This window comes from Salmo salar, chromosome 12 (genome assembly GCF_965601325.2).
Source record: "Salmo salar chromosome 12, fSalSal1, whole genome shotgun sequence".
NCBI classification, from domain to species: Eukaryota; Metazoa; Chordata; class Actinopteri; order Salmoniformes; family Salmonidae; genus Salmo; species Salmo salar.
In genome coordinates, this window is record NC_138302.1 from 52,638,977 (window position 1) to 52,658,210 (window position 19,234).

Below are 19,234 nucleotides of genomic sequence, written 5' to 3' on the forward strand. Positions count from 1 at the left end.
TTTGGGGCATCCGGAAAAAAGCTTTTTCGGAGAAGACAAGGGGAGCGCGCCCATCAGTCCTGTGTCATGCCAACAGTAAAGCATCCTGAGACCATTCATGTGTGGGGTTGCTTCTCAGCCAAGGGAGTGGGCTCACTCACAATTTTGCCTAAGAACACAGCCATGAATAAAGAATGGTACCAACACATCCTCCGAGAGCAACTTCTCCCAACCATCCAGGAACAGCTTGCTGACGAACAATACCTTTTCCAGCATGATGGAGCACCTTGGCAAAAGTGATAACTAAGTGGCTCGGGGAACAAATCATCGATATTTTGGGTCCATGGCCAGGAAACTCCCCAGACCTTAATCCCATTGAGAACCTGTGGTCAATCCTCAAGAGGCGGGTGGACAAACAAAAACCCACAAATTCTGACAAACTCCAAGCATTGATTATGCAAGAATGGGCTGCCATCAGTCAGGATGTGGCCCAGAAGTTAATTGACAGCATGCCAGGGCGGATTGCAGAGGTCTTGAAAAATATTGACTCTTTGCATTAACCTGTTAGGGCTAGGGGGCAGTATTGACACGGCCGGATAAAAAAACGTACCCGATTTAATCTGGTTACTACTCCTGCCCAGTAACTAGAATATGCATATAATTATTGGCTTTGGATAGAAAACACCCTAAAGTTTCTAAAAATGTTTGAATGGTGTCTGTGAGTATAACAGAACTCAAATGGCAGGCCAAAACCTGAGAAGATTCCATGCAGGAAGTGGCCTGTCTGACAAGTGGTGTTTCATCTTGGCTCTTTTTATTGAAGACTGAGGATCTTTGCTCTAACGTGACACTTCCTACGGCTCCCATAGGCTCTCAGAGCCCGGGAAAAAGCTGAACGATATCGAGGCAGGCTCTGGCTGAAACACATTATCGCTTTTGGCAAGTGGCCGATCAGAGTACTATGGGCTTAGGCGCGTGCCCGAGTCGACCGAATGCTTTATTTTCTTTTGTCTGTTAACCTAAACACAGATTCCCGGAATATTATCGCTTTTTTATGAGAAAAATGGCATAAAAATTTATTTTAAACAGCGGTTGACATGCTTTGAAGTACGGTAATGGAATATTTACAAAAATTTTGTCACGAATTGCGCCATGCTCGTCACCCTTATTTACCCTTTCGGATAGTGTCTTGAACGCACGAACAAAACGCCGCTGTTTGGATATAACTATGGATTATTTTGAACCAAACCAACATTTGTTATTGAAGTAGAAGTCCTGGGAGTGCATTCTGACAAAGAACACCAAAGGTAATAACATTTTTCTTATAGTAAATGTGACTTTTCTGAGTGCTAAACTTGCTGGGTGTCTAAATAGCTAGCCCTGTGATGCCGGGCTATCTACTGAGAATATTGCAAAATGTGCTTTCACCGAAAAGCTATTTTAAAATCGGACATATCGAGTGCATAGAGGAGTTCTGTATCTATAATTCTTAAAATAATTGTTATGCTTTTTGTGAACGTTTATCGTGAGTAATTTAGTAAATTCACCGGCAGTGTTCGGTGGGAATGCTAGTCACATGCTAATGTAAAAAGCTGGTTTTTGATATAAATATGAACTTGATTGAACAAAACATGCATGTATTGTATAACATAATGTCCTAGGGTTGTCATCTGATGAAGATCATCAAAGGTTAGTGCTGCATTTAGCTGTGGTTTGGGTTTATGTGACATTATATGCTAGCTTGAAAAATGGGTGTCTGATTATTTCTGGCTGGGTACTCTGCTGACATAATCTAATGTTTTGCTTTCGTTGTAAAGCCTTTTTGAAATCGGACAGTGTGGTTAGATTAACGAGAGTCTTGTCTTTAAAATGGTGTAAAATAGTCATATGTTTGAAAAATTGAAGTTTTTGCATTTTTGAGGTTTTTGAATAACGCGCCATGGGATTACACTGGCTGTTACGTAGGTGGGACGATTTGGTGCCACCTATCCTAGAGAGGTTTTAACTTCATGTAATTGTCAATAAAAGCGTTTGACACATATGAAATGCTTGTAATTATACTTCAGTATTCCATAGTAACATCTGACAAAAATATCTAAAGACACTGAAGCAGCAAACTTTGTGGAAATTAATATTTGTGTCATTCTCAAAAATTTTGGCCACGACTGTATATACATTTTACGGCCACAATCTATTTTACAGCTCCATTCAACCCCTCCCATCTATATCTTAACACCATCCATATAGGATTTCTATTTGCAATATATTTTTCAACTGTGCTGTGATGCTTCACAAACGTTCTGAACCTTTCTGTTCTCATAGTTTCTACAGATTCTAATTAAAGATAAAAAAAATTGCTAAAAGTATTATTATATTATTGATCGATTGACTATGACTTTTCAAGTCACCCAGTATTGCTATATGCAGCGTTAGCTCCAGGTAAATGTTGCAATTCTTCAGCCATTTCTTTAACGGAAGCAAACGGAACGAAACAGGGGTAAACATACCTGAATTTGTCCAAAATAAATTCTCCAACTGTTGGTCTAATGATTACATTTATTTTTATTTTTTATGATTACATCTTAGATCAGCTAAACGCAGGAAAGAGTGTGCAAGGCAGTATTGAATGTATCACTGTCACCTTGATTACACTTTTTTTTTCTCAACCTGTGCATCTACTCTTGTAAACTTTCATTCACAGGCTAGGTTGTAGCAACCTCATGATGGCTATAGGGAAAATTTGAGTATCATGTAGTAGCCTAAAGTTATCGATGTTACATTGAGCCGGGTGAAAATAATATGAATGACAATAAGCAGTAATAGAAATAAAGCCATGCTCATTAAAAAAAAGTCCTCCCTCATCTTAAACATCACCTACAGCCACTGGCCTAAACTATAGCCTACTGTAGCCTATCAAAATGAATTGCCCACATAGGCCGTTAATATAGGATATAAAAACAAGATGAAATTGAGAATAGTGAGGTAGCATAGGGAATGGAGCGCAATGGAGCATGAACTAGAGCGACTGACTTAAAAATTAAAAACACGCAAAAAACGCAGCCCATGTGAAGCGAGTGAAGGCTTAACTGAATGAACAACAAAGACAAAATGCAATATCAAAGTTTGTTAAAATAGTTTGGGGAATGGCCTATTTGATGGCATGTTTAATGGACGGTGTCAAAACCGATAAGGTTTGTGTTTCCCTGTCTGAGTTGATATGCTGATTTGAGCTGATGGCCCATCAGTTGATTGACAGCTGATTGAACAGCTTGTTGACCAGCTGATTTCACCATCCCCACTCCTGCAATTCCCTCGAACCCTGTATCTTTAATCATGCGACGATCATCATCATTCAACATTGTGATCACATTGATTGGATGAATATAAATTGATACAATGATAAAAATCCAAACTAATGCACAACAATTGTAAAAATGAAAATCATTTCATTGCATGTACAGTTTAGTTTTATTTTCAGTTGTATTTGCAATTTTTGTTGAGCTGCGACACTTTTCTTTGCCGTGTAAATTATCAGACTATTTGTTTTACTTCTTGAAAACATTTAAGTAAATGCAATTAACTTGTAGACCTAAGCAACCTTCCTAATGTGGAGGACGAGCTCCCTGCAAAAAAACAGCCCAGTCCGACCATGTTTCGCAGCGTTATCAACAAAAAGCGGTTTTGAGCAAGTGTTTTTTGGTTGTAGAGTAATGTTTAGTTTTAAGGATCCAAACACGTAATTTTCTTAACCTTCTAGTGGCTAAATGACAGCATAGGTTTCAAGTATCATGCTAGCTAGGCTTGAGTGTTAGCCTGGTAGAAGTTGCAGGAGAGACAGTAACACAATGCCGTCAAGAGGGGGTCACCAATTTTTTTGCCTGCTTGTTTGGACGACCCCCAACCAAATCTCGCGTAGGGCCCCTAAAAGGCTAGATCTGGCCCTGGTTATTTGTCCAAAGATTTATTCTGCCTATTGCTTGCCTTGAACAATAAAAAATATTTTTATTTTAAAAAAATACCGGTTTTGCCTAATTTCCCCCCTTTACAAGTATGTCAATTTATTACAATCTAGTACCACAGAAGACTTCACAAGATATGTTCTGTAGCTGCATGTAGCCTACAGTAGGCTTCTTGAAATGTCACCCAGTGGACCTGCAGTCTAAGGTACAATGTAGGTAGTAGGTAGGCTACGGTACTGTATTATACACAAAAACACCAATTCTAGCTGCCCCCTGGCGGCAATTCTAAATATTTCTTTAGACATTCAAATCCTCCTGCTTCAGGATTATGTTACTCCTCTGACAGTATGGGTCAAATTAAGATCAAACATCTGTATAGGGCTAGGATTAGATTTAGGGTAAGGGTTAGTTAGGGTTGGTGGAAAACTGGTTGAATTAACCCCAGATAGGAGAGAACGGGAAGTATTAACTGGTCTGCTTATCTATTCAGATTGGGAACGAAAACAGAGGAAATATAACTGAAAAAGCCCTGGGAAATGAATTCCTATCACTGGCTATGTGGTTCATGCAGGGAAGAGGTCGAATTGGGCAATGATCAAGTTTGCGAAAATCCCAACTGCTAAATGACAAATAGTTTATTTTATTCCATGGTTCAATGATCACAAATACTGTGGAATTGTAGTCAGTTATCTTAATCTATGAAATATGATCTGTGAATCATTCAAAGCTGTTTAAAGTTGTCTGAAAATGAGGAAAGACCGCATTTATGGTTTTTTTATAAGAATGATTATACAGTATGACAAGACTGCTCTTTCACACCTCATTTTTAATTTCTGGGCAATTTCTTTGCATGAATAGTTCACCAGGAAAATGCATGATTTTAGATGAGATTAATAATCTATTTTCACAAGTGTAGCACTCACAAATTGTCTTCACCAGGCTTCCTTAAACTGAGAACATTTGGTTGAGATTGTTTTGAAGTCTGCGGAAGCTTGTATGGTATATTTACAGCCTAGTCTGAGTTCCCAGAAAGAGGAAAATGCATGTTTTTAGACTAAATTAATCCGGTTTCACACACAAACTTGTGAAGTGAACAAGTAACTCAGAAATTATGGGTTGCTGTCCGGTGACTTCAGAGAGTTGCACAATATGACTCTGAGGTTAATGCCTGGACACGGAAAGGACTGGTTATTCACAGGTTCCTGTGTAGCCTATTTACTCACCTGCAATGAAGCTGACTAATGTCAAGACAATTTGGAGCATTTTGCTGAACATGGTGGTGTGTGTATAAAAGTTAGCTTTTATTTGTTTTTAAGATTGCCTGAGAGGTTTTACTCACTGAGACAACGGCAGCCAGCGTTTCTATACCGCCTGTGCTGAGGACGATGTATGGGATCACGTTCTCTGCAAAGCCCGAGTCCCTCAAGATCCCATTGGTGTAGTACCAGATCTGTCAAGAGATAACAATGATCAACCAATACCACCGCATCAAAAATGTGGACATTTTAGGCCACATCAAAGCTTTGGCCTGCATGTGCTCATATCAATAAATACATGTGAATAAATGATACCCCACACCAATTGAACCCATTGAAAACAACCCTGATTTCAAATAGCATTTAACCATTGAAATGGATGTATACTGTAGAGATGAATTCGTTTTTTATCAGTTTCAGAATTAAAGCAGTCCAGTGCCAAGTAGTTGGAATAGGCAGAGAATATAGAAAAGACTGCATAAATATCAATTCACCCACCAAGGTCAGGAGCAGGGGAACTCAACCCTGATTTGCGTCATTGCGTTTAAAATCTGCATAATCTATTGAGACTTTCAAATGGACCTTGCCAATTGCAGGTTAGAAATAAATGCCTTTACAATATTGAGTTATTTGTCCTACAAAAACGAAAGAGATAGCAACACCCCCAAGAATGTAAACCCAAATCACTTTTTCCGAAGTGTCTGTCACGGTTATCGTCGGTGAAGGAGGACCAAAATGCAGCAGGACGGTGTTTGTTCATTTTGAACATTTATTAAATCAAAACGAACACGAAAACAACAAACAAGAGAACGAACAATCCATTGACAGTCTGGCAAGGCACAAGGCTAAACACAGAACAATCTCCCACAAAATACAAGACAAACACACCCAACTAATATAGGACTTCCAATCAAAGGCAACACCAAACAGCTGCCTTCAATTGGAAGTCCACCCCAATTAACTCAACATAGAAACACACTCACTAGACTACACATAGAAATACATAAACATAGACCATAACCCAAAACCCGGAAATAATAAATCAAACGCCCTCCTAATTAACACACCACCCCGAACCACATAAAACAAATACTCTCTGCCACGTCCTGACCAAACTACAATAACAATTAACCCCTATACTGGCCAGGACGTGACAGTGTCGCTATGCCGGTTTATTTTTGTAAGAACATTATTACCGGCTCATTTTGAAGATAAACACCACATTCCTACAAAAGCGATTGGTGGCACTGGCATATTCATATTTTAAAGGTCCAGTGAATGAGGAGCTAGTAAGAGCCTTGTACAGTAACTACGCCAGTGAGGACACAGCTACTGAATTAAATAGAACACTTAAAAATGTTCTCTATGGATACATCCCTGTCCTTTAAATTGCAAGCCCAATCTCCTGTCTGTCTTATGAGCCGGAAAGAAATGCGAATTTAATGCCAATTACAGTGCAAAGGTCAATTAGTGATTTAATTAAGCCATAAGTTCCATTTGTTCAACTGTGTCCTTGGATTGATACTAATCGAGCCTTTTCCTTGTGAGCTCTCACACTGTCATCAGCATCTCATTCCTTCTATCTTATTCCTATCACACAGCAAAGTCGCCAGTAATGCATTCGTAATGAAGTTTCTTGGGAAAAATTCCTTGTGAAGTTCTGTGACTATATGGCAATATATCTAAAAAGAAAATGTTAATTTAAATTCCTGAAAACAGTTTATTTTTTTTGGTGGGGGGAGATAAGTTTTTCGAGGACTGGTAAATGAATAAGCACATCGAGTATTGATGCAATAGATTGCATACTCCCATAAATCTCAGGAAGCGTCATGCATAAACTTTGCATGAATAATTCAGCAAGTTCAAATAACATCTAGACGTTTGTCTGTGAAAGGGGATTATTATCTGTCAGTAGGAGTTTTTCCTTCCCCCCCCCCGACTGTCACCAACTTAATAACACTTCCATCTCAACTACTGCTGCTGGAGAGGCAAGCCACTTATTAGTCATTCCATTGTTAGATTAAAATGTAAATGTATATATATATAAATAAAATGTTTACCCCCTTTTTGTCCCCAATTTCAATTTTGTCTCATCGCTGCAACTCCCCAACGGGCTTGGGAAGCGAAGGTTGAGTCATTCGTCCTCCGAAACGTGACCCGCCAAACCACGCTTCTTAACACCTGCCCGCTTAACCCGGAAGCCAGCCGCACCAATGCGTCAGAGGAAACACCGTTCAACTGACGACCGAGGTCAGCCTGCAGGCGCCCAACCCGCCACTAAGAGTCACAAAAGCGCGATGAGCCAAATAAAGCCCCCCCCCCCCCACGGCCAAACCCACGCTAAATGGAGGTTGGATGAAGTGCATTTCTGATGGCACAAATAACCCCCAATATTAATACCTTCAAATGCACTGGAAAACATTTTTATCTCAGAGAACACTACACTCAATTGTCAGAGATGAGAGAACGCTGCCACTTACGGCATTCAGGCCACACAGCTGGTAGCAGGCCATGGTGACTATGACGGTGATGACCTGCCAGCGCAAGGCGGGGTTAAGCATGAGCTCGGTGACGGACGCCATGTGCAGGGTGTTCTGGGCCCGACTCTCAGCGTGCACCTCCTCCAACTCCTTGGACACGTCCTTCTTGCCTAGGAAGGCTCTGAAGGCTGAGACGCACGCACGCACGCACGCACGCACGCGCACACACACACACACACACACACACACACACAATGACTCCCAAAGTGCTTATTATATTGAACAAAGACCAAGTTGTGGTTTGATTTGTTTGTTAAGTTGAACAGGAAATAATTGGTAACTTCTGTACGTGGTACATACTTTTTACACGTGTTTTCTTTTAACTTTTTGTTCAACCCATCATCACCTTGACATAATCAACTTGGTAAAAAATTGTATTTACTGGTAAAAGCAAAAACCTGGTGTTGAAAAACACTGCAGTGACCGGAAACAGATTAAACTGTAAAGCTTTGTATAACTGAACATGTTCCCAGCATTACATGCTTTAATTTTATGCCAAATTTGCAATAACCCTACTGTATATACTGTATAGTCTTTCAAAACTATGCGGGTGACAGCAAACAAGTTTGAACAACACTGACTGTTGAACCTGTGATTTAATTACATGCCAAATTTGCATTTGTGTACCAGATTGCGCAGCTTTATTTTTCTGTAGGGAGATTATAAACATTGTTCCCGTGGAGGGACTATTTTGTGTTCAGTAGAATAAGTGTGTTGCTATGTAAGACAGTACTGGAACCTGAGCCCTCTCACAGCACGCAGAGTGATACACACAACAAAGGGGCCTTATCGAGACCAGACAGACTCTGTGAAACAACATTAGGCTGTTAGTGGGGAGATCTCACCAGGGTATTATCAGTACAGAACCCCATGCCGTGATATCAGCAAGATCTATGAAAATGTGTAAATGTTTAGAGGCTGACAAAGAGGGACCAAGAGAAGGGGCGGTAGAGAGGAGATGGAGATGAAATACAATTCAATGCAGCTTTATTTGGTGCAAATGCTTCTCACATTGCCATTGTCAGAGCACTTGACAAAAGGAAAGAAATTTCAGAGCAACAACTTGAGGGTGAAAAATATAACGCTTTCATAATAAGTTCATTATAACAATGGCATAGCTCCAATCCTAATGCCTTTGGACAATTTATGGCGACGCCATTTATGGCGATGACAACCTATCACAATGTACAGACAGGTGTTGCATTCTCATTGCAGCATGATGTCAGCCTTAGGCCAGGCAGCTTCATGCTGATAGTTTTCAAACTCCAGTAAATCTCTACACAGAAAGTATATAGTAAAGAGGCTACGTTGAAGACTATAAATAAGACGAGAAGATGGGAAAACAAAAGGGAATGAGGGAACAGAACACCCTGTGCCTGACTAGCATCATGCTGGGCTAGGGATTGTGATAATATAAATCTACAGGCAGGATTTAGTGACGGCAGTGGTCTGTACCTGCCAAACTACAGTGGTTCCTCCTTTAAAAGTTGCGTCATACTGCGGCACACCTTGCGTGCTGCCACAACATTCTGTGGCACGTCATTTAATTGTCAGCCATTTTTCCTGTTACTACAAGTTATTGCTAGTTTGACCACAGAGGGCATCTTTGACAAGCATTTGATAGTATTCCGTATTGGCATTACCAGAGAATTTAAAACCTTTTTTGTAATAACATAGTATATGGGATTGATTTTAAGAAATTTGGCTTAATTAATTAGATTAATATTATGGCGTTTCTATTCAGAGAAAAACGAAAAACGAAACCCTCAGGGTTTCCGTTAGGATGAAATGGAAAATATGGCGATGTACGTGACGGTCGGGAGTAGGCTACAGGATTGGAGGATTCTAAATTGTTTGCCTTCATTAGACAACTTTGTTCCAATATTTCTGTAAATCAGTGATATTTATTCCCATAGTAATTCGTTATAGATCCATAACTAAATCAACATCTGCATTTTGAAAGAGTATTTTTTTATCAATATTTTATTAACAAAATGTGTTTATTTGTTTATTAGGCTACCGTGCAGTCTACAATACATACTGTAGTAAACATTGGAAGGTGCCTAATTCTTTACATAAGGGAGAGCGGTCCATGTCTGTACTACAAAATGCGGAGCTCGTGGGAGACCGGTGTTACTTCATAGTTGTGATGTCTTCACTATTATTCTACAACGTAGAAAATAGTAAAAATAAAGAAAAATCCTGGAATGAGTAGGTGTGTCCAAACTTTTGACTAATACTTGCTTAATTTGATTCAAATTAAGCTGTTTCTATATTAAGAAAAACGAAAAACCATCTGGGTTTCCATTAGGATAGAATGGAAAATATGGCGCTGTACAACGTGACGGTCGGCAGTACAGTACTGGGCTATTTAGCTAAAGAATCCCCGCAGGGCACGAGGAAGGAGTAGGCTGTCCTTGCAAATAAGAATTTGTTCTTAACTGACTTGCCTAGTTAAATAAAGGTTACACTAAGCACATAACATTTCTGCATCTTAATTTTCAAATTATTGTCTAACCAATACCCAAACAGAGATTAAGTGAAAATAAAAATCTCATTGATTTATCAAGACCAGTCCCCATGCTTGCCTCAGAGCAGCGCGAAACGGTGCTAAAATAGTTGTAGGCTTTTGCTTCTAACTTTTATATGCTCTTTAAATAAATAAGACCTACACCATTTTTAACAGCATATCATTCAACATAAGTGAGACTCATTTCGCCTATGGTAGGCCTACAGTGTATCGGGGGGGGGGGGGAATGTGATGTGACTTTCCGCCAATAATTACATTTGGAGGATTGGAGGACTCGAAATGAATATCTAAGGGGCATTTTCCATTAGGATCATTAGGATTATCATGTTGCATACATTTAAAACCTTTTCTCCATTCACAGATGTCCTTTCCTGAACAGCTACACAAACACAGAGGTTAAGGGCACAGTAAATGGTATTTTATTAGCTCTGGACTAAATGGCATTTGACAAGTTTAAGATAGATTTTGGGGGGGACTAAAGGAAGTTTGTTCTGCAGTCTGTCCTATATTGGAGAGATATAAGTAAGATCAGGGGGAAAAAAACATTGACATGGAGGCCAATCTGTTCTTGGGGACATTCGATGCTGCAGAAATGTTTTGGTGCCCTTCCCCAGATCTGTGCCTTGAACACAATTCTGTCTCGGAGCTCTACGGACAATTACTTGGACCTCATGGCTTGGTTTTTGCTGTGACATGCACTGTCAACTGTGAAACCTTATATACACAGATGTGTGCCTTTCTAAATCATTTCATATCAATTGAATTTACCACAGGTGGACTCAAATCAAGTTGCAGAAACATCAAGGATTATCAATGGAAACAGGATGCACCTGAGATCAATTTCGAGTCTAACAGCAAAGGGTCTGAATACTTATGTAAATAATGTATCTGTTTTTGTTTTTTTTATACATTTGCAAACATTGCTAAAAAACTGTTTTTCACCTTTTCATTATGGGGTATTGTGTGCAGATTGATGACGGAAAAAAATATATTTTATCAATTTTAGAATAAGGCTATAACGTAACAAAATGTGGAAAAAGTCAAGGGTCTTTCAACTGGTACCCAGGGACATTCAGATGAGTTATGTGGCCTGTGGGCGTCCTAGAATAAAACAACTGACACTGTACATGTTTGTGAGAGACTTACCTTTCCACAGAGGGGTATTATTAGTGTGTAGCCCAAACTGTTCGACCCTACAGACAGAAGTTGGCAGATTGTCTGTACCGACTTCAGATGACTCCCAAGACGCTGGGAGTCGTAGAGCAAAATGGAGAACACCATCACGTTCCTATGACCCGTCTATGGAACGATGACTCTTACGAACATTCTCCGTTTGTAGGCCAAACCGTTCGGATGCTACAGACGATTTAGTGAGAAAATCAATTTTCGGGATTGTCTCATGGTCTGATGTGTCTCACCGCTGTAGCTGTCACCTTTCTCTGCAGAAGTGCAACATCGGCTAATGCAATCTCTAGCTTAAACTGATCGATTTTTTAAATGGGGATTTTTGTATTATGCTAATTTGATTTCTGCGTGGGCACGGACATCGACTCCAAGGGGTTTTAAAGGCTCTTTCAGAGGAAAGGATCATGTTGCATCAATGACTGCCACTATACAAAGAGGGTTGCACGCTGCGTTAAGGCTTACTCCTAAATCAGTGAAGAATAACAATATGGACACAGACGATTACAGTAGCCAGGGATGTAAAATGAGATGGCTGGCCACTAGGGGTACTAATCAATAAATATTTGTTTGTCTTTTGGCAGAAACCTGGACTCTATGTCCAGGACACGACTGAACTTGGTACTTTTGAGGCATGGGCAGAATGAAAAATGGAGCGCAAATGCAACAGTATTGGATGATCTGGAAAAAAACATATATTCCTTTAGACTTCAAGTTAACATAAGGTTCTTAGCCCCATTCTGTCAAGAGTAGAACTTCCTCAAAAAGCACATCCTTCCAAGTTTTAACTTTCAACCATCCTAACCTTTCCCAGGAAACATGACTGTGGGATATTCCTGTGTACAAAGGCAGAAGGCAGTCTATTCAAAGGTCTCCATGGGTAATTTATAACATGACTTCAAAGACCAGGGAATCATGTCTCCATAGACTTCACTGATCACACAATCCTTTAGGGATATCAGACATTAGGCTATACAGTATAAAAGTGAACTTTCAAATGTAGCATGTTGTTTATCCTGTGCCTTGCTACCCCATGTCGTTCTTTTGCCAAAAGGTTTAAGGGAAAGTCAGAAATATGACTGATTTTGTAAAGTATGTGGACAGTTCGGCAAAGGCGGTTGCGTCAACACTAGAAGCATCAACATACTCTTTCATGCAGGTGTGACCGGTGCACCTGACCGCCAGTCAGGTGCATTATAAACTGTGTTTGCATTCATTCACAGATCCTCTTGCTTTGTCGGTTGGCATGGTGATTTTTATTAAAGTATAATCAATTGTGAAAGTAGTTTTATGGCAATGATCTTAGTCCATCTAGAACCATTGTACTCCCTGGACACACCTTCCAGTAAGTGTTGCAACAGTCTTGATTGAAATAAATGTATATTGTATAATTCTGAATGTGTCTGTAGCACAACATTGAGCTCTGATTGTGCATTTGAACAACGAGAAGCAGAAAATAAATTGCTGCACCTTATCTTTGCTTTTTCTTCCCATGCTCCACCCCTTATGTACAAGAACCTGTTTTATCTTAGTATTGTTTAGTTGTATTTGGTTATAGGGCTGCGTGCGTCTCACCCATGGATAGGACAAGGATACCTGAAACATGCACTAGACACACAGCTCCACAAACATACAACCAAAACAAGGCAGTACAATATTGATTAAAAGCACCAATCACAATTCCACATAAGGATCCCCAAATATAATCACTTTCCATGCTCCAGCCCAGAGCCTGCCGACTTGCGTCAAAATGTGATCGGTTTAAGTTCGTAACTGTTACACAAACTTTTTAGAGGTGAGGTCTTCTGATAATTACCAACATTATAAAAAGGGCGTGGCATGGGAACAGAGGCAACCGATTCAAAGAGAAATGCACTTTATTTACATTCAATAACAGTATGAACATAGCCTTACCTTTGCTTCACAAAATGCACAATAAAAAAATATTCAGTTATGTTTGTTCAATGTCAGAGATAAGTAGGCCTACTGGAACCCCTAGGAACGCATGCCAAGGAAGAAGAACGGATCTTCAATGTACTACAATGCACAGAACGCATATACTTACAATTACAGAGATCATTAACAAGGACTAACATTGTATCCTCTCCCAGAGCACACCAAATGTCTCAACATTTGTGAATGACTGCAAACACTCAATTTGTTGGGAGCCATCGTCAGTGATACCCACATTCAAAAATAAATGTATCAGTCCATTCCATTCCGTTTACCTTTCTTTCCTCTGTCACATTTGGGTTCCCGAGTGGCACAGCGGTCTAAGGCACTGCATCTCAGTGCAAGAGGCGTCACTACAGTCCCTGGTTCGAATCCAGGCTCTTTCACAGCCGGCAGTGATTGGGAGTCCCATAAGGCGGCGTGCAATTGGCCCAGTGTCAATTGCACACCGTCATTGTAAATAAGAACTTGTTCTTAACTGGCTTGCATAGTTAACCCTCGCAAGGCTGCCAGCCTAGACGGCAACCCTAGCCGTGTCCTCAGAGCATGCGCAGACCAGCTGGCTGGTGTGTTTACAGACATATTCAATCTCTCCCTATCCCAGTCTGCTGTCCCTGCATGCTTCAAGATGGCCACCATTGTTCCTGCACCCAAGAAAACAAAGGTAACTGTGGACTATCACTCCGTAGCACTCACTTCCGTCATCATGAAGTGCTTTCAGAGACTAGTCAAGGACCATATCACCTCCACCTTACCTGTCACACTAGACCCACTGCAATTTGCATACCACTCCAATAGGTCCACAGACGATACAATCACCATCACACTGCCCTATCCCATCTGGACAAAATTAATTCCTATGTAAGAATGCTGTTCATTGACTACAGCTTAGCATACAACACCATAGTACCCTCCAAGCTCATCATTAAGCTTGAGGCCCTGGGTCTCAACCCCGCCCTGTGCGATTGGGTCCTGGACTTCCTGACGGGACACCCCAGGTGGTGAAGGTAGGAAACAACATCTCCACTTCGCTGATCGTCAACACTTCCTGCCCCCTTCCTGTACTCCCTGTTCACCCAGGACTGTGTGGCCATGCATGCCTCCAACTCGATCATCAAGTTTGCAGACGACACAACAGTAGTAGGCTTGATCACCAACAACGACGAGACAGCCTGTAGGGAGGTGGTGAGGGCACTCAGAGTGTGGTGTCAGGAAAACAACCTCTCACTCAACAAAACAAAGGAGATGATCGTGGACTTCAGGAAACAGCAGAGGGAGCACCGCCCTATCCACATCAATGGGACAGCAGTGGAGAAGGTGGAAAGTTAAGTTCCTTAGCATACACATCACAAACAAACTGATATGGTCCACCCACACAGACAGTGTGGTGAAGAAGGCGCAACAGCGCCTCTTTAAAACCCTCACAAACTTCTACAGATGCACAATTGAGAGCATCCTGTTGGGCTGTATCACCGTCTGGTACGGCAACTGCACCGCCCACAACTGCAGGACTCTCCAGAGGGTGTTGCGGTCTGCACAATGCATCACTGGGGAAAACTACCTGCCTCCAGGACACCTACAGCACCCGATGTCACAGGAAGGCCAAAAGGATCATGAAGGACAACAACCACCTGAGCCACTGCCTGTTCACCCCGCTACCATCCAGAAGGCGAGGTCAGTTCAGGTGCATCAAGCAGGGACCGAGAGACGGAAAAACTGCTTCTATCTCAAGGCCATCAGACTGTTAAACAGCAATCACTAACACAGAGAGGCTACTGCCTACATACATACTTGAAATCACTGGCCACTCTAACAAAGTCACTTTATTAATGCCACTTTAATAATGATATTTACATATCTTGCACTACTCATCCCAAATGTAATTACTGTATTTTATGCCATCTATTGCATCTTGTCTATGCCGGTCATGGCCCATCCATTTATTTATATGTACATATTCTTATTCCATCCCTTAGATTTATGTGTATCAGGTTGTTGTTGTGGAATTGTTAGATTACTTGTTAGATATGGCTGCACTGTTGGAACTAGAAGCACAAGCATTTCACTACACTCGCAATAACATCAGCTAACCATGTGTATGTGACCAATAAAATTTGATTTGAATATTCCACCAACCTCCTATATTGTCCTTTCGCATGTTTGATGTCTCGTCTGAGGTCGTAGCGGGCTTTCTTGTATGCATCCATGTCCGTGTCCCATTTCCTGTAAGCGGTAGCTCTAGCCTTTTGCCCAACGTGGATATTACCTGTAATCCATGGTTTTTGATTTGGATACGTTCTTATAGTCAACTGTGGGGATGACATTGATGAAGCTTGTAACTGTTGTGGTAAACTCAATGCTATCGGATGAATCCCGGAATATATCCCAGTCTGTACAAAAAAAACAGTCCTGTAGCTTCGCGTCTGCTACAGCCGACCACTTCCGTATTGAGCGCATCACTGTTACTTCCTGTTTGAGCTTTTGTTTGTAAACAGAAATCAGGAGAATGGAGTCATGGTCAGATTTCCCGAATGCAGAACGGGGAGGGCCTTGTATGCCTTTCTGTGGGTAGAATAGAGTTTTAGCTCCCCTAGTGGTGCAGGAGACGTGTTGGTAGAACTGAGGTAGGATGGTTCTAAGTATCCCCGCGTTAGTCTCCACCCACCAGAAACGCTGCCTTTGGGTGAGCGGTTTCTTGTTTGTTTATGGCCCCATACAGTTCATTGACTGCCAGAGTGGTGTTGGCATGTGGAGGGATGTAGACAACTACGGATGAGAACTGTCTTGGTAGATAAAAGGGTCTGCCACTAACCATGAGGTATTCTAAATCAGGTGAGCAAAAGCTAGAGATTTCCTTCACACTGGAAGCAGCATACTCGTTTTTATTTATAAAAAAAAACAGTCCTCCTTTCAACTTCTCTGAAGCCACTATACAATCCTGCCGCTGCATTGACAATCCATCAAGTACTACTACGTGCATAGTGTCATCATCCAGAAACGTTTCAGTAAGACATAATATTGTAGCTTTTGAAGTCTTGCTGATAAGAGATTCTTGAACGAAGGTCCTCCATCTTATTCTCGAGTGACTGGAGATTTAACAATAGAATGAAGGGAGCGCGCCATTTGTTTTTCTCTTTGCCTCCAATTCTTTTTTTAACCTCCTTTTTCTCCCCAATTTCGTGATTACGATGATGTCTCATTGCTGCAATTCCCCAATAGGCTTGGGAGAGATGAAGGTTGAGTCATGCGTCCTCCGAAACATGACCCGCCAAGCCACGCTTGTCAACTGACTACCGAAGTCAGCCTACAGGCACCCATCAGGAGTCGCTAGAGCACGATGAGCCAAGTAAAGCCCCTCCGGCCAAATCCTCCCCTAACCCGGACAACGCTGGGCCAATTCTGCACCGCTGGGATGGGCGGTAATGACACAGCCTGGGATCAAACCCCAGGCTGTAGTGATGCCGCAACAGTGAGATGCAGTGCGTTAAACCGCTGCGCCACCCGGACTACAGCTCTTTTCCCACATCTATGCCTGCAGTGTTTTGGTAGCCCGTAGAACAAAGGAATAGGGTCTAGTATGAACAGTGGAACAGCTGAGTCGGATTTGAAGTTGTATTTGAAGTCAAAATCGAGGTTAGTAACTGTCGATCTGATGTCCAGAGATGCTTGGCGGTCATATGAGATAACAGAATGTCTGTACAAAAAAAGTAAAGATAAACACAAGAAAAGTCTATATCTCAAAGCTGGGTTGGAACTCGTAAGATGTCGCCCTTCATCAGCACCATCTTGTTGGTCACATGTGTATGAGCACCTCAGTAATTCAGCACCTTGCAGGAGTTTTTGGCATCATTTATGCACTTTGGCTAGCTCAAGAGCATGATACAGCGTTGATTGAAGAGCTAAAAATCAACATGTCCCCCTTACATGTGTAATGAACACGAGGGGAGACAGAGCTGGTTTCAAGCGCAGGGCGCAACAGGTGTTTATTGAAAAGGACCACAGTAGGAGGCAGGTAGCTGGGTCCAGGGGCAGGCAGAAGGTCATACACAGGGGGCAACAGTACAGGCAGGGAAAAGGCTAGTAATGTAGTCCGGGAGATCAGGCAATAGGTAGAGGCAGTGAATAGGCAAAAGGCGTCGTTAGTGAAGCAGGCAAAAACTATCATACACGGGAGGAGAAAATCACGGGAAAAACAGTGTTCCGAAAGACGAGTGTCACAAAACAAACAATACCTCACAGAGATGGGGTGCAAAGAACTGAACTAAATGGTGTGTGATAATGACATACAGGTGTGTGAACAGGTGATTAGAATTCAGGTGATTGGGATCTGGAGAGTGAGATGCGTTCAGGGGATCTAGGTGTGAGAGTGTGGGCTGGAAAGTGAGCTGTGTTCAGGGGATCTATGTGTTTGAGGGTGTGAGTTGGAAGCAGACGTTACAACATGTAATCCATTTCAATGCAATGTGTGATGAGTATATTCATAAGTACACAACAGTTTCTGCAAGCATCTTTTTGGTGAGTCATTATCTCAGCAGGCCATATATGCAAAGGCAATGTAAACACGTGTGTGCGTGTGTTTATTTAAGAGGGTTTACCTTTCTCTGCACCGGCCTCATCCCTCCTCTCCATCAGAAGGAAGCGTGGGCTTTCGGGTAGGAAGGGCAGCACACAGAGCTGCAGCAAGGCAGGCAAGGCCAGGAAGGCAAAGAGGAAGTTCCATCTGGACTCCTGCAGGAACCCCAAGAGATAATAACAGACGGAAAGAAGGATAACCACCAGAGAATCACAATGGACAACCACCATATACGCTGAACAAAAATATGTAAAGTATGTCAATTATTGGTCCCATGTTTCATGAGCTGAAATAAAAGATCTCAGAAAGGTTCCATATGCACAAAAAGCTTATTTCTCTAAAGGTTTGTGCACAAATTTGTTTACATCCATGTCAGTGAGCATTTCTCCTTTGCCAAGATAATCCACCCACCTGACAGGTGTGACATATCAAGAAGCTGATTAAACACCTTGGGGACAATAGAAGGCCACTCTAAAATGTGCAGTTTTGTCACACAACACAATGCCACAGCTGTCTGAAGCTTTGAGGGGGAGTGTGCAATTGGCATACTAACTGCAAGAATGTCCACCAGAGCTGTTGCCAGATAAGTTCTCTACCATAAGCCTCCTCCAATGTCATTGTAGAGAATTTGGCAGTACGCCCAACTGGACTCACAACTGCAAACCACGTGTAACCACGCCAGCCCAGGACCTCCACATCCAGCTTCTTCACGTGCGGGATCGTCTGAGACCAGCCACCCAAACAGATGACGAAACTGTGGAGTATTTCTGTCTGTAATAAACCCCTTTTGTAGGGAGAAACTCATTCTTATTGGCTAGGCCTGGCTCCCCTGTGGGGGGGCCTATGCCCTCCCAGGCCCACCCATAGCTGCACCCTGTCCAGTCACGTAAAATCCATAAATTAGGGCCGAATTAATGTATTTCAATTGACTGATTTCCTTATATGAACTGTAACTCAGTAAAATCATTGAAATTGTTGCATGTTGCATTTATATTTTTGTTCAGTATAAATACAATGGATAGAACAGACAATCAAATTAATTGCTATAGTATTTATGTTTACTGCACCACATGATTTTTCAGAATTTGGTACACTACAATATTCTGTTGCACGTGCGCGTCAATGTGAAGTCAGTCACTGCGTGACTATGACCTGACAGAACTATGCAGAGCTATGCCTTCTTTTAGAGCAGTTTAATCGAAAGGCTTTGAGCCCTGTGGTGAGTTACAGTAAGCATCTCCTTTCTTAGTGGTTCCTATTAT

The 19,234-nt window shown here is 41.6% G+C and overlaps 1 protein-coding gene across 3 annotated transcripts in view; it reads right to left on the bottom strand.

Moving 5' to 3' along the window:
* slc2a9l2 (solute carrier family 2 member 9, like 2) overlaps nucleotides 1–19,234 on the bottom strand; it is a 244,081-nt gene that overhangs the window by 136,822 nt on the left and 88,025 nt on the right. For 2 of the 3 annotated variants that reach the window (XM_014131731.3, XM_014131730.3), the window contains exons 7-9: nucleotides 17,995–18,127; nucleotides 7,675–7,862; nucleotides 5,278–5,388 (exon numbers count right to left, since the gene is read on the bottom strand). In XM_014131731.3, the coding sequence (XP_013987206.1) occupies nucleotides 5,278–5,388; nucleotides 7,675–7,862; nucleotides 17,995–18,127 (432 nt within the window). 3 annotated transcript variants of the gene reach the window in all.